This window comes from Terrapene carolina, unplaced genomic scaffold (assembly GCF_002925995.2).
Source record: "Terrapene carolina triunguis isolate 2854851 unplaced genomic scaffold, T_m_triunguis-2.0 Scaffold192, whole genome shotgun sequence".
Lineage (NCBI taxonomy): Eukaryota > Metazoa > Chordata > Testudines > Emydidae > Terrapene > Terrapene triunguis.
The window spans coordinates 16,559,543-16,572,555 of NW_020664543.1; the positions used below are offsets into that span (position 1 = coordinate 16,559,543).

At 49.2% G+C, this 13,013-nt stretch overlaps 1 protein-coding gene across 1 annotated transcript in view; it reads right to left on the bottom strand.

Annotated features, from left to right (window-relative positions):
- The window catches only part of MXRA7 (matrix remodeling associated 7), a 52,164-nt gene that overhangs the window by 11,396 nt on the left and 27,755 nt on the right, over positions 1-13,013 (bottom strand). The window contains exon 3 of the mRNA XM_024206281.2: positions 9,648-9,747. Within this exon, the coding sequence (XP_024062049.1) occupies positions 9,648-9,747 (100 nt within the window). The remainder of the gene's footprint in view (positions 1-9,647; positions 9,748-13,013) is intronic.

The following is a 13,013-nucleotide window of genomic DNA, read 5'->3' on the forward strand; positions in this document are numbered from 1 at the left end:
ACTCCCAGTGAGTTAGCAGATGGAGAATGGCAAGCTGCCCATGGGAACACAGGACTAAGCAAAGCAGAAGCTGAGGAAGACATGTCATGAATAATGGACCGGGGAGACACAGAGAAGCAGCCATGAACCCGAGGAGAATTGGGGAGCTGAGCAGAGAAAGGAAGAGAATCCAGCAGCTCAAAGCGGGGCCCGTATTCTCAGCCCCACACCGTGAAAGAGAAGAGACTCTAAACCTACGGAAAAAGCTGCCAGGAGCTCTCAAAGCTCCCCCGTTGCCACCCACAGGACACGGGCAATATTGTCTACATGTGACTCTTACGTTTGTTTTATGTGCAACACCCCATTTGTAGAGGGTGTTCTACCAAACGGGGGAGCTGCCCCAGAAAAGTTTAAGTCTGGGTATTAAGCGTGGGGAGGGAAACAGGGATTTTTCCATGACACTGTTGGCTCTCTACTATGGAAGCATCGTTTGTGGCTCTGGACCATAGTTAAGGCTGCAGTGAGATTAGTACAGGGGTCTCAAACACGCGGCCTGCACCCCTCCTGCACTCCCTGCCCTGAGCCACCTGCTGCACCCTGACCCCCTGCCGCACCCCTCTTGTACCCCACACACCAACTCCCTGCCCTGAGCACCCTGCACACCTCCTGCACCTGAACTCCCTGCCCTCAGCCCCCGCTGCACCCTGCACCCTTTCTGCACCCCCTGGGGGCAGCATTGGGGTGGGGACTTCAGGGAAGGGATTGGAATGGGGCAGGGAAGGGACCTAATTGGAAGGAGTGGAGTGGGGGCGGGGCCAGAGGCAGCGGGGGTGTGTGTGTCAGCGATGCAGCCCTCGGGCCAATGCACTAGTCCTCATGCGGCCCTCGGGGTCATCCGAGTTTGAGACCCCTGAATTAGTGGCTACATTGGAAAACAATAAACGGGCCAGAGCTTAACTCTTTTAGATTAGAAGACCTTTTTGGTAGGGACTTAGTGGGAAGAGGTAAATATTTGGCCAGAAAAGGGGAGGGGAGGGTTGGCACTTCTGCAGCTATGCCTGGGGGCGGGTTAACCCCAACTGCAGTGTGGGCCCAACACAGACCCACCGGAGAAGCATAGGACTCCCATCAGGGATGTGGTAGGGAGGGGAATACGTTTCTTGGCGTTGGGTTTTTTCTGGCTGAATGGCAATACGCATTGCATTGCCCATAATGCTCTCTGCTGCTAGACAGGGCCATCATTCTGACCTAAATAAAATAGCAGATGCCAACCCCTTCTCCTCGCTGCTTGTTCCTCGCCCCGGGACACCTATCGTGCTGCAGAAGATGAAAAGCCAAAAAAGGAACAACAACAAAAACTTACCAGCCTCTCTCATCCAAAAGAAGCGCCATGCTGGACAGGAAAGCACAGCTGCCAAGGAAGGGGCCAGGCAGAAAGCAAGCAGCAAAGGGGAAGAGATGAAGGAGGAAGGGAAAATGCCCACCCCGTCCCCATGCTACACAAAGGAGAAAGCAAGCAGAAGGCACCGATGAGCAAGCAGAGGGGAACATGCGATGGAGAGGCTAGGAGAGCCCAGGGGCTGGGAATGCTAATGGAGACCTGTCCAGATACAGCCCCACCCCTTTTGCACCCTTGGGGGAAACAATAATGGAGGGGTTTGAAATATACACAGCGAATAGACTAAGATTGTCAGACTGTCAACCTGCCCCTTGCAGCCCTTGTCCAGTCTGGAGGAGTCGCCACCACTGCTCTCCAGTCCAAATTTTAAAACAACCACCTTCCCTTTTTATGTCCAGCTGCACCCGTTTCGATCCTAGGTTCATGTTGCGATGCTACGTCATGGCAGGGTCTTTTCTCCCCATCCTTAACTAGGGGTGAGCGCAGACTGGAAAACCAGCTCTCCCACCCCGTCCCTTTGAATTTCAATACTCTAAAACTTCAGATTCCAGACTGGACCCAAAGTGGAAAGGGGCCAATTTTCCAGTTCTAAATTGAGGCCCAAGAGAATGGAAATCTCATGAGATCAGCTCATAATATTCTGACTCCCCTGGGGCTCGACTCCAGTTTAGCTTTGAACCCTAGCCTAAGCCTAAGCCAGATCCAAGCATCACCCCCTCAGCTCATTTCTGCTAAGAACTGGCCAGGAGAGTGGAGGGGAGGGGGACGTTCAGAAGGAGGGAGAGAATTTGCCCCCAAAATGTTCAGCTGGTTGGTTGGATAATGAGCCCACTTCCCCCAAATGGGACAATCACTGCCCTCCCCCACCCAGTCTTTCTGCAGCCTCCCCAGCCTTGAGCAAGGCAGGGATTTCTCAAAGCACTTTCAGATTCAGCTGCACAACACATGTGAAATAAGCAGGGCAGGATAGAGTCTAGTGGATCATTTAGTCCCTACTTCCAGTGGCTCCCACTAAGTAGCAAGTTCACATACTAGGGAATCTTGCCTCCCAACTAGTTTGTCCTACTTGTGGGTTTGAAGTCGGGATCCAAATCAAAAGGGTTCACTTTGCCCTGTAGAGGGCGCTCCTACTCCAGGCATATTATGGCTGTGCTGGAAAAATAACCCCTGAAGCTCAAAGGATGGGGAGGAATTCGCACACTCAGGATCAGGGTTCCACTTGTCCTTCCTGACCAACCTCATCCTTGAGCAAATCTGGGGGCAAACGCCTTCCCATTCCATTTCCAATGCCTTCCCCCCATCCCATTCTGACACTAATACAAGCTGGGCTTAGCTGACACCCTAAAGTTTCAGCCCAGAATGTCTGGAGCGTATGGACTTCCCCTTTCTAACCCTGCAGCCCACACAAGAATTAGAAGCATTTATGATGCTTGAGTTGACACTCACCAGTGAAAGGTGATTATGCTGAAAATACAGCTGCCATCCTTTCTCTCTCCAACTCGCACTGATTACCGTTTCCCCCCGTAGGATTAGAGACCCTACAGATACTTCTGGCTATGTTCACCTTCTCCTAAACCCCTGGAATGAGGAGTGGAGGAGGGAGAAGAGACCCTCCCACAAACACTCATGCTGAGTCAAACACACTTGCTCTCTCCTTTCTCCAGCCAAGGTCAGCCAATAAATCTGGGAAGGGAGGCATGTTAAGAAAGGCATAGACTCCTGGGGCCTGACTCCTGTGTCCCACTAATGTCCACACTAGTTTTGCCAAGCACTTTAAAAGGACCAGGCTCTGGGCCAAGAAAAGAGGTCATAAAAAGGATTAACGGACCAAATGGAATTATTCCTGGATTACTTCCTCTTTAAAAACATCTATCTGCCAGCCCTGCAGAAGCTTACAGAGTTGGGTGAAGTCCTGATCATCTTCCTGCCCAGTTGCAAAAATGTTTTATTGGACTCGGAGCAAAGTTTGGGAAGCAGCTGACAAAGGCTACTTTAAAAATAGTCAGTGTGTCAGTCGGTCACTGTAGTTGCATTTAAGAGCATTGCCTGTACCCCCTTGTGGCCCAGCCACCAGGACAGCTGCACCAGTGCAAGCACCTCATGTAGCCAGGTTAAACCATTACAAGCAGTGATTTGCACAGGTATAGCATGAAACCGGGGTAAACCACACCAGTGCAAACTGTGGATTAGCCTGTTTGCACCAGTGGTTTGCACTGGGGCAGCTACACGTATGGCTGGCAACCGATGGCCAGAACTGCGGCAAATCCCTAGTGCAGAAGACAAGGCTTTTAAGAAACAGGATCTGGCAAACCACGTTTAGCCAAAACATTCACCAATCTGGTCACCGTCCTTCTCCCTTTCTGAGAAGTGCCTCTATTTTTAAGACTGAAATGATCAGAGACAGGAAATTGCAGCAGCTAGTACATTACATACTCCTCCCCCTATCAGGGCATTTAGGGCAGATTTGGGGATAAATCCTCAATTTGGATCAAGCAAAGTGGTGCAAAAATATCTGCAGTTTTGAGGCAATGTGGGGTGGCATGAAGCAGAAATGGTTTTCTATTCAATAACCATTTCTGCTGCACGCCCTTCCCCTTTCCTGCATGGGGCTGACAACTCCTCCAGGCACAGACAAGAGATGCGATCAGAAAAACAACCAAAACGCCTTTCTGTGCAACTTTAGCCTGCACAACCTAAGGCACAACTCGCGATGGCTCCGTCATCCAGGCTGTGACCCTAGTTTTCAAACTTGGCGGACAAAAGTGGATTTAGGGGCCTAACTTCCAAGTTTCAAAGGCCGAGCACACAGGTGTGACGGACAGAGCCTAAGAGGTGCTGAGCACGCGTGGCTTTTCCTGCAGAGATCACAGCTGCTCAGTACAGGCCATAGATAGAGGGGACAAAGGTCTGTATATCCCATTTCTCTAGATCAGTTTGTGGTGCTGATGGAAAATGAGATGGGGGCACGGAGGAGAGTAGATTTATTAATTTGTTATGAGGAGGGAGTGGGGGGGGTGAGGGAGGTGGGACAGACATGGTTACTTCATTTAAAAAAACAAAAAACAAAACAAAACAAAAACACTAGCAGAGGTTATCAGGTGGTACCACTACTTCTAAGAAACATCATCTCCTTACCAAAAAGATTTGCAAGAATGTTTGTGGCCGAGGACCTAAGGTACTTGTTACAGGGATGTGAGGTCAGAGGTCAGTTCAATCCTGTAATATAAACGCAGCAAACCTGGGTCATATCAAAACAGCAGCATTGTCGGGAGGTGCCTGGCAGCGGGGGTGGGGGACATAAAGGGGTATGAGGCAGGACGAAGGGGGAGGCTGAGCTGCACTGCTACTCTCAACTGATCTGCTTAGCATCTTACCTGCGGGCAGCTCTGCCCCAATAAAGCAGCTAGAGAAGAGGAAGCTGTGAAGCCTGAAATGAAAAGTTGCTGATGCCACAGCCGAGCTCCAGAGAACAAGAAACCAGAAACAAAACACAAGCTTCTGACAAACACACAGAAACATGGAACATTGACAAGAAAATAAAGGAGCTGTTAGGAGAAACACAACAGTCGGCCAATGTCCCTTCACATGGAACGCTGAGCAGAACTTTGAAAAGAACCCCCAAGTGGAAGAGCCAACTCCAGGTGTTCTCGACAGGTTCTAGGTGTGACGATACCCCACAGGAAACCCCTTTAAAAAGGAACTAAAATGGAAATAGATGCTGGAGCCTGTGTGTGCCCGGAAGGCTGGGGTCGGGTGTCAATGCACCTGATGAGGAAGCCATCCTGTAGAATCAACCTTTCTCCAGAATTAATAGTTTCACAGGGTGAAATCCTGGCCCTGTTGAAGTCAATGGTCAAACTCCTATTGACTTCAGTGGCCGAGGATTTCAGCCACAGATTCTAAGGCCAGAAGGGGTCATGATGATCATCTCGTTTGACCTCTTGCAGAACAGGAATTCCAGGCCATAACTTCAAACAACAATGCCTGCATCCAGCCCATAACTTTTGGTTGAGCTAGAGCACACAGTACGATAGAGGTTGGTTTAAACACTTGTAGAGTAGGATAGTCTTTCGGTTGAATAGGTTTTCCAAGAGTAATTTCTATAGAACCCTATTGGTGTCATTCACTTCAGTTCTACAGGACTTGTCTATAAGGGCTCTGTCTGAGTGGAAAGGATGAGATGAAGCAACCAGACATGACCAACTTGCTACAGGTTAGTGAGTGGAGAGTTTGGTGCGGAGAGAAATATAAAGAAAGGGGAATCGCAAATCAAGTTTTTACTGCTGTCACCAATACAGGGTCACTACAGCTACAGCAGAGCTAACTGGTGCCTGTTCTGCCTCATGGATCAGCAACAAAACTAGCAACAAAGTTTTGTTCCAGATTCTTTACGACTGATGATGGCGTAAGACAGAAAGAGCCCAGCCTGACTCTCAGATCCCCAGGGAAGTTTGAAGCTTCTGGGGCACAGGGGGAGTGGAAATCCTCTGCTGAGTTATAAATGGAGCAAGTTTGATCTGGAGCAAAACTAAATACAGAACCCCACAGTGTCACCTATACGGAGAGTCACTCTTCTGACTACAGCACTTTTCCAATGTGCCAGTAAGAAGGATGTGGGTAAAATGCCATCGGGCTGCAAGGTAACCTGAAGGTTTCTAACTTCAGTGCAACGTAACAGTTAAAGGTGATCTCCACCCAGTGAGATGGAAAGGGTATGCAGCCAGGGGAAAGCAAGGCTCACTCATGGGAACCTAACTTCAGGGCACTCAGCAGGAATCCTAGTGAGTGTTTTTTTTCTTGTTTGGGCGGGGGCTTGGTAGTGCTAGGCATTCTCTGCACATAGCCCAGCAATCAGGAGTTTATCCTGCGCTTCTTCCCCTAACATTACAACCCTCATGCCCAGAAAGACACATCACCAACTGAACTGGGCCCATCTCATCCCAAAGGTGCGTTTTACAAGGCGGACATGTCAGTTTTCTAGGAGACTAGGAGCACAGCAGGTCATTCACTGTTCCTTTACCTCCTCAAAGCCAGCGAGGCCCCTCCCTCACTGCTTGGCACTGAAAGGATGATGTCTAGGATCTCATGATGAGACGAGACAGTCTCAGAGGGTTCCTGAGGGGAAAATCCCATAAGATGGTTGGTTCCAGCTCAGCTTTGCCAGGATCAAGATGGCAGCAACCTATGATTCATCAGCCTTCTGTTTTATCTCCCAAGACCAGGGGAACCTGGCCTATGACACACGTCTTGGGCTGGATCCTCTGGTAGACTGGCTGTGTCACAAGTTCCCAATTTGCCTTCAACAGGTCCTCACCAGACCACCGCTCCCCCATGCCCCAGCACACAAGGCAGTGGGATAAAACAGAGGGCTTGCTTCTCCCTTGCCCTGCATTCTGTGCAGGCAGTTACACCAGTACAGAGTAGGTGTAAAATGTTACCCTTCTGATTGAGCAGCTTTTTCCGCCCACTCTGCACTAGCGTACGTGATTACTCAATGTGCAGGGCAATGGAGAATCAGGCTCCAGGGCTTCCACTACAGAAGCAGAGGTGGATATTTGCTTCGCTATAGCATAGGGGAAGACAACTTTATAGTGAAAGGACAACAATTTGAACCCCCACTCGCCGCATCACGAAGGCCAACCCATTAGCAATGGAAGAGGGCTGCCTAACCCACTACCCTGGCAGCTAGTGAGTTAGAAAACCAGCATTATCCCCAACCCTGGACACCGAACAGCAGGAATCACAAAGGTCCTGACGCTAAATTTGCCTAACTGCTAAGTCTGCGATGCAGTGATAAGGGTATAAAACTTCCTTCACTTCACTCAAGTCTTTAGTAACTATAGCTGTACCATAGGCTTTTATATCAGACCTGCCACCATGGCATTGACCCAAAACACTGGGCCTGGAAAACTTTACTCCACTGTAATTGTCCCAAGAAAATTCAGTCCATCCGACAGCTGATAGAGACGTACGTGTGCGTGCGCGCGCTTTCACAGTGGAGATAGTCATCTGAAGAGGAATGAACAGTCTAGGAGACAAGAGTCCCTTAGGCAGCCTTTGAGAATTCATCAGCGAAGCAACTTTCATCAGAGTTCTGAAAAGGTGATGGGTAAAAAACCCCAGAGTATGTTGTCTTATGAAGGGAGAAAGTCTGGGCTCTGTTGTTTTGAGGTAAGGCAAAACTTCTCCCCTGGCCTGAATGAAAGGGAACCGCAGAAGTTGGGTGGGTAGCACTGCAGGGTACAGTACCGGTAGTTACCACTCTAGACGCTGTCTGGAGGTAATTGTTAAGAACATACTGCAGTTAATAGAATGCAGTCTCAGCAGAGAAGCCCCATAGAGCTGATGTACAGCAATGTACACACTAGTTCGCTAGTAGTTAGTGGAACCTAGGAGGGACTGGCTCGGGGGGGAGGGAGGGGGAGAAGGGAGAAGGCCCCCCATCCCCAAGGTTTTTGCACTTGCTCAAAATTTCTTAGGCTGCAGAGGCAGACGGGTCATGGCCTGACCATGCAGTGGTTTTTAAGCAGTGGTTTGGTACTAAATCATACAGCTGTGCTGGAGCGGTATGGAACATTGCTTCGGCTGCATGGTCACAGTGCCACTGAAACTGACCCACGAGAGGCTTTGTGACCTGGCGCATGGGGTTGCGACGCTACTCAATTTTGGCCTAGCCACCCCTCTGCACAGACACATGGGGGCTGGGCCAAATGGTGTTGCAACTTGGCTCACGGGAAGTCTCTTCCTGTTTTGCGGAGTGGCAGAGGAGTCACCGAGAACTTGACGTCTGGCAGCACCAGCTCATGCACTGAGTGGGTAAGAAAGAGAGGAGACTCCCCAGCTGAGGGAGACCCGGGGCCTCTGTGGGGGGAGGAGGAACAAGAGGGGGGGATGGGATGAGCTGGGACTGGAACAGGGTCCCAGCTGGGGGGCGGAGGGGAAGGGAGGACATGGAATTTGCCTCGCCTAAGAAATATCTGAATTGGTGCCACTGCTCATAGTCACTGAGCTGAGAGCAGCGGTTCATTCAAAATGGGGTTTTATACACAAGCTGTGGTTTGGTGTGGGGACTTAGTCTGGGCTTTATCAGATTGCAAGACGGCAACTCAATCTGCCAAGTTCATTTTATGAAAATATGGCAAGCCCTGGGGCATAAAGAGCCTTGAAAAGTGTGGTGTTTAGATGCTGCATGTGATTATTAGAACTGGGAGGGGAGGAGTTGAGGAGGCTGGGAGAGTTACAGAGTGTGCAGCTACAGCTTGGAAAAGAGACTTCCACTGTAAATAAAGTTCTGTTGAAGTTGTTAATACTTTGCCTGGTGGATACAACAAAAAGCTGGAATTCTAGAGGAGCAGCAAACTTCAGGCCTTCTCAGCAAGCAACTGTGAACTTGATCCACAGAAATCAGAGGTGGGAAAAAGCCACTAGGCCATCTGGGGCCTGGGTTTCATAGCTGCCGAGTACCTGCGCTTTCCAATGACCTCATTCGATTTTGTGAGTGCTCAGCACTTCATAATGTCAGGTTCTCTGTTCTCCCCTGCCCTCTCCGGGTTGTACCACAGGATTGTCTCATGTAATTTTACAATGACTTGAATGGTTATTACTATCCCTTTACATTCAGGCTGCAGGGCACAACCTTATTGTATTCATGGAAAATACTACTAAAGCCCTATATTAACTTCTGGGTTCCAAAATCTCTGGGTTTTAGTCAGTCTCTGAACACCCTCATTTCTGAGACCTTCCATGAAAACACAGCAGGTAAGTGATAGAGAAAGGTAGGTGGGGGCCAAAGCCTCAGCGGGACTAAATCAACATGGCTCTGATAAAGTCAGTGGAGCTATGCTGATTTACCCCAGACGAGGATCTGGCCCTTGATTTCGGTGGAGCTGTGCCGATTTACAGGAGATGAGGATCTGCCTCTGAGGCCCAGATCTTCAAAAGGTATTTAGGCACCTAACTCCCATTGATTTCCATGGGAGTTAGGCACCTAATACCTTTGAGGATCTGACCCAGAATGTCTACAGAAGGAGCTTGAACAGATACAAGGGAACCCAGTGTCATGGTCTCCCGGCCTTACAAGTCCAAGTTGCTTCTAACAGCTCTCCAGCCTCTCTGAAAGGGACAGGGCCAGACCAAATGCACTGGCCAGACATTCACACCACAGCTTCTGCTGTGACTCATGGAAGGGAGGGGTTAAAATCGACACTGTGCTGCAAGAGGATGGCCGCAAGGGGCCTTGTGCCCAAAAGTAAGAGGAAGCTCAATGTACCTTTGTTCCTCCTCGAGTTCTTCTTTGGTCATCATTGTCTTATACTGGTTCCCCCTCAGCTTTCCGGGGCTGTATTTAAAGGAGATCTTCTCGTCCGCTGCTGGAGAGAGAGAGAGAGAGAGAGCAGTCATGTGAGAAAGGAGACCCCGGTGAGTTCTGGCAGGCGGCCAATGGGATGGATGGATCCCTCGCGCTCCTCCCTCCGCACCCTAGAGTGGGACATGCAGCACCCTGGAAGCACATTTGACAGCTAAACACCAATTGGAGACAATACCATCTTCAACAAAGTTACATGATTCCAGTGGAAGACCAACGGTACCTGTAACAAGACCCCGGCCTGGTCATTCGGGGAGAGGTTTAGAGTCCTACCTACAGCCGACTATCACCACAACCATCTAATGCTGGTTGTTTTTTTCTTCAAAGGATCAATAATGCTCACACTTATTAACAATCCTGTAAACTGGCAATAAAAATTAAGTCAATATATTTGAGCACAGAAATAAAGAACGCTAATTGAACAGTCTCTTCATTTTTCAGTTACAGTATTCCAAAGAGTCTATTCAAGTTATCTTTCAAGACTGCAGTTGGGTTTTGTTTTGTTTTTGAGGGTGCAGGGGAGAACAAGAAGATTCAACACGCCAAAATGGGTCAGTGGTGGTTTTTGTAGCAATGCGTATTTCAGGTCTTGGGGAAGGAGAGACACATGTCCCATTAGAGTTCCCATTAGAGCAGCTCTTTACAAGCCCAGCTTGGTCCTTCTCCAATGTTGGCGTCACTGAGTCTGCCCGACTCACCTGGAGTTGGCAACAATCTGTGGTCCATCGTTAGTGACCTATCCTCTTTAAATTCTAGCGCATAGGGACCTTGTTGGTCTATTTCTCTCCCGTGGAGTCAGAGCTCTGGAGACTCATTGGGCTTAGCAGGAGGATGGTAACCTCCACTTTGATTAGCCTGCAGAATTCATCTCTATTTCTGTCTGGACATTCCTTTCCCCTCTTCCCCAGGAACTAGGACCCCCGTGCTTATACTTTGGGTTTGTGAATAATTGCTCGGGAGACCATGCTGTAAGCACATTGGGCATGTGCCACACAATCTATTCAAACTCACGATGGTCCAGTCACCCTGGCCGTGCCCCGGGCTTTGAAATCACAACATTCCAGCAGCCAGGAGCATTGCAAGAAAGCTTGAGAAATGGTTTTGGGAAAGGGAGACACCATGCGGCAAACTCCTGGGCTGCAAACAGAGATGGTCCAAAGCATTCTCGACCGGATCAACAGTTGTGATTACAGTGGTGCTGAAGTCCCTCTGTGGCCAATGGATAGACACAACGGGAAAAGGATCCTCTTTATTAACCTGTTTGGGTAGCATCCCTTTGCTAGAGCGCAGTGTTTTCAATCCTGGGGGTCCACAGGCTGTCTAAAATTTCCAAAGGGGTCCACACCTACATTTGAAATTTTTTAGGGGTCTGCAAATGAAAGGTTGAAAACCACTGCTCTATTGCAGGCGTTCTCTCCTCTGCCCAAGCCCCTAGATCACATCTCTGTGCTAATTAAAGCTCTGTAGCTCACAGATGTGGAGCCAGAGCTTTAGCTTCTCCAAGCAGATTTTGCTCGAGCTCTTTGTTTATTTTTAAACCACTCCTCGGGGTTATCTTCCTGCACGAAGTCAGCCCAAAATGCATCCCAGGAGGGCCGGGGCTTGGGCATATTTGTTGGCTTTATAACAAATAAATAAAACATCTAGCGGTTGTGTTGAGATAAAGTCGACACTCCAGGGACCATAGTGCCATATTGCCTCTTGCCAGATACTCTAGCATGGCTCCTTCCGGCACAGGAGAAGGATACAGACTAGGGGTGTTGTAAATATCCCTGGAACCTGCCCTAGCTAGTGCAAGAAAGAGAGAACTTTTGAACCTTGGAAGGATCCAGGCTTTGTTTGCTAATCCTCTTGTCCATGCCTGATCAAGCTATTTTCTCCTACTTCCCAAGCTCAAGGGCTGGAAAAACAGAGGTCAAAAACTGCCACCACATTGCTTTTCTGTCCACAGCTGAGCGTCAAGCACTTTCCAGGCCTCAGCATACCCATGGGGCAGGCAAGTACAAGCCTCAATTTACAGGTGGGGAAACTGAGATGTGAAATGACTTGCCGAAGGTCACTTGCAGTGTTGTGTAGCCATGTGGGTACCAGGATATTAGGGAGACATGGTGGGTGAGGTGATACCTTTTACTGGACCAACTTCTGTTGGTGAGAGAGACAAGCTTTCGAGCTTATCCAGAACTCTTCTGCAGGTCTGTGTAACTCAAAAGCTTGTCTCTTTCATCAACCGAAGTTGGTCAAGTAAAAGATATCAATACCTCACCCACCTGGTCTCACCCACGGCCACTCAGGCAGAGCCAGAAATAGAACCCAGGTGTCCTGTTTATTACATGACAGTCATTGCTAGGGCAAAAAATATCCCACAGAGCATGCATCCAGGATTTAGTGTGAACCAATGGTTACCGGTACAAACCTGTTAAAACTGCCGACTTAACAGGAAACAGAGGTTCCCAGACAGAGCTTCTCCTCACCCCCCCCCCCGCCTCCACAAATATTTCACATTTCACTCCCCAGTCGCTGCACCTCAGCGTGTCAACAAGCCTCACACTGCTGATCCGGGTCAGTTTTCCAGTGGGGAAGGTCCCGAATCAAGGGCTAATCACTTCCCTGTAGCGCTGGAGTGAAAACAAAAGCCGCTGTCTGGCCTCTTGTGAAAAGCTACACCCATCACCCAAGAGCTCAGCAAACCTAAGCCTGTCACAGTGCCCTCGCGTCACAGCCCAGAAAACGCAGCTCCATAAAGTCTCATTTCCCTCAATGGACAAAGCTCCGCACTGGCAGGCAAACAAGCCTGATCAACTGGAAGCAAACAGAGACTAGGCTCAGTTAACCAGGCCTTAAAAGTGCTGTTGAAATGTGCCTTTAACTGGTTGTTGCTCGGGGAGATATTAGGCTCGAGTCTCCTATTACTTGCACTGGCGTAAATCAGGAGTCATTTATCTGAAGTCAGTGGCGTTTCACTAAGGTACGTGAAAGGAGAGTCAGGCTTCATCTGTGCCCTTCACATCAGAAATCTTTATTCTTAACATTTTTTGCTCGACAGAAAACCAAGCTGGTTTTCCCTCTCCGAATAGGGGCTGTTCAGATCAGAATGAAGAAGGGACTCTAGAAATTGAGGGAAAGGGGAATAGCCATCCGCCCATCTGCCTGCCAACGTGTGCGTGTCGGTTTTGAAGGGAAGAGCTGGAAGTTTTCAGTGCTCAAGGGCTCTCTCTCTCTTCAGAGTGGAGACAAACTTCAGGAAATATATTGAAAATTCTAGGCATGATT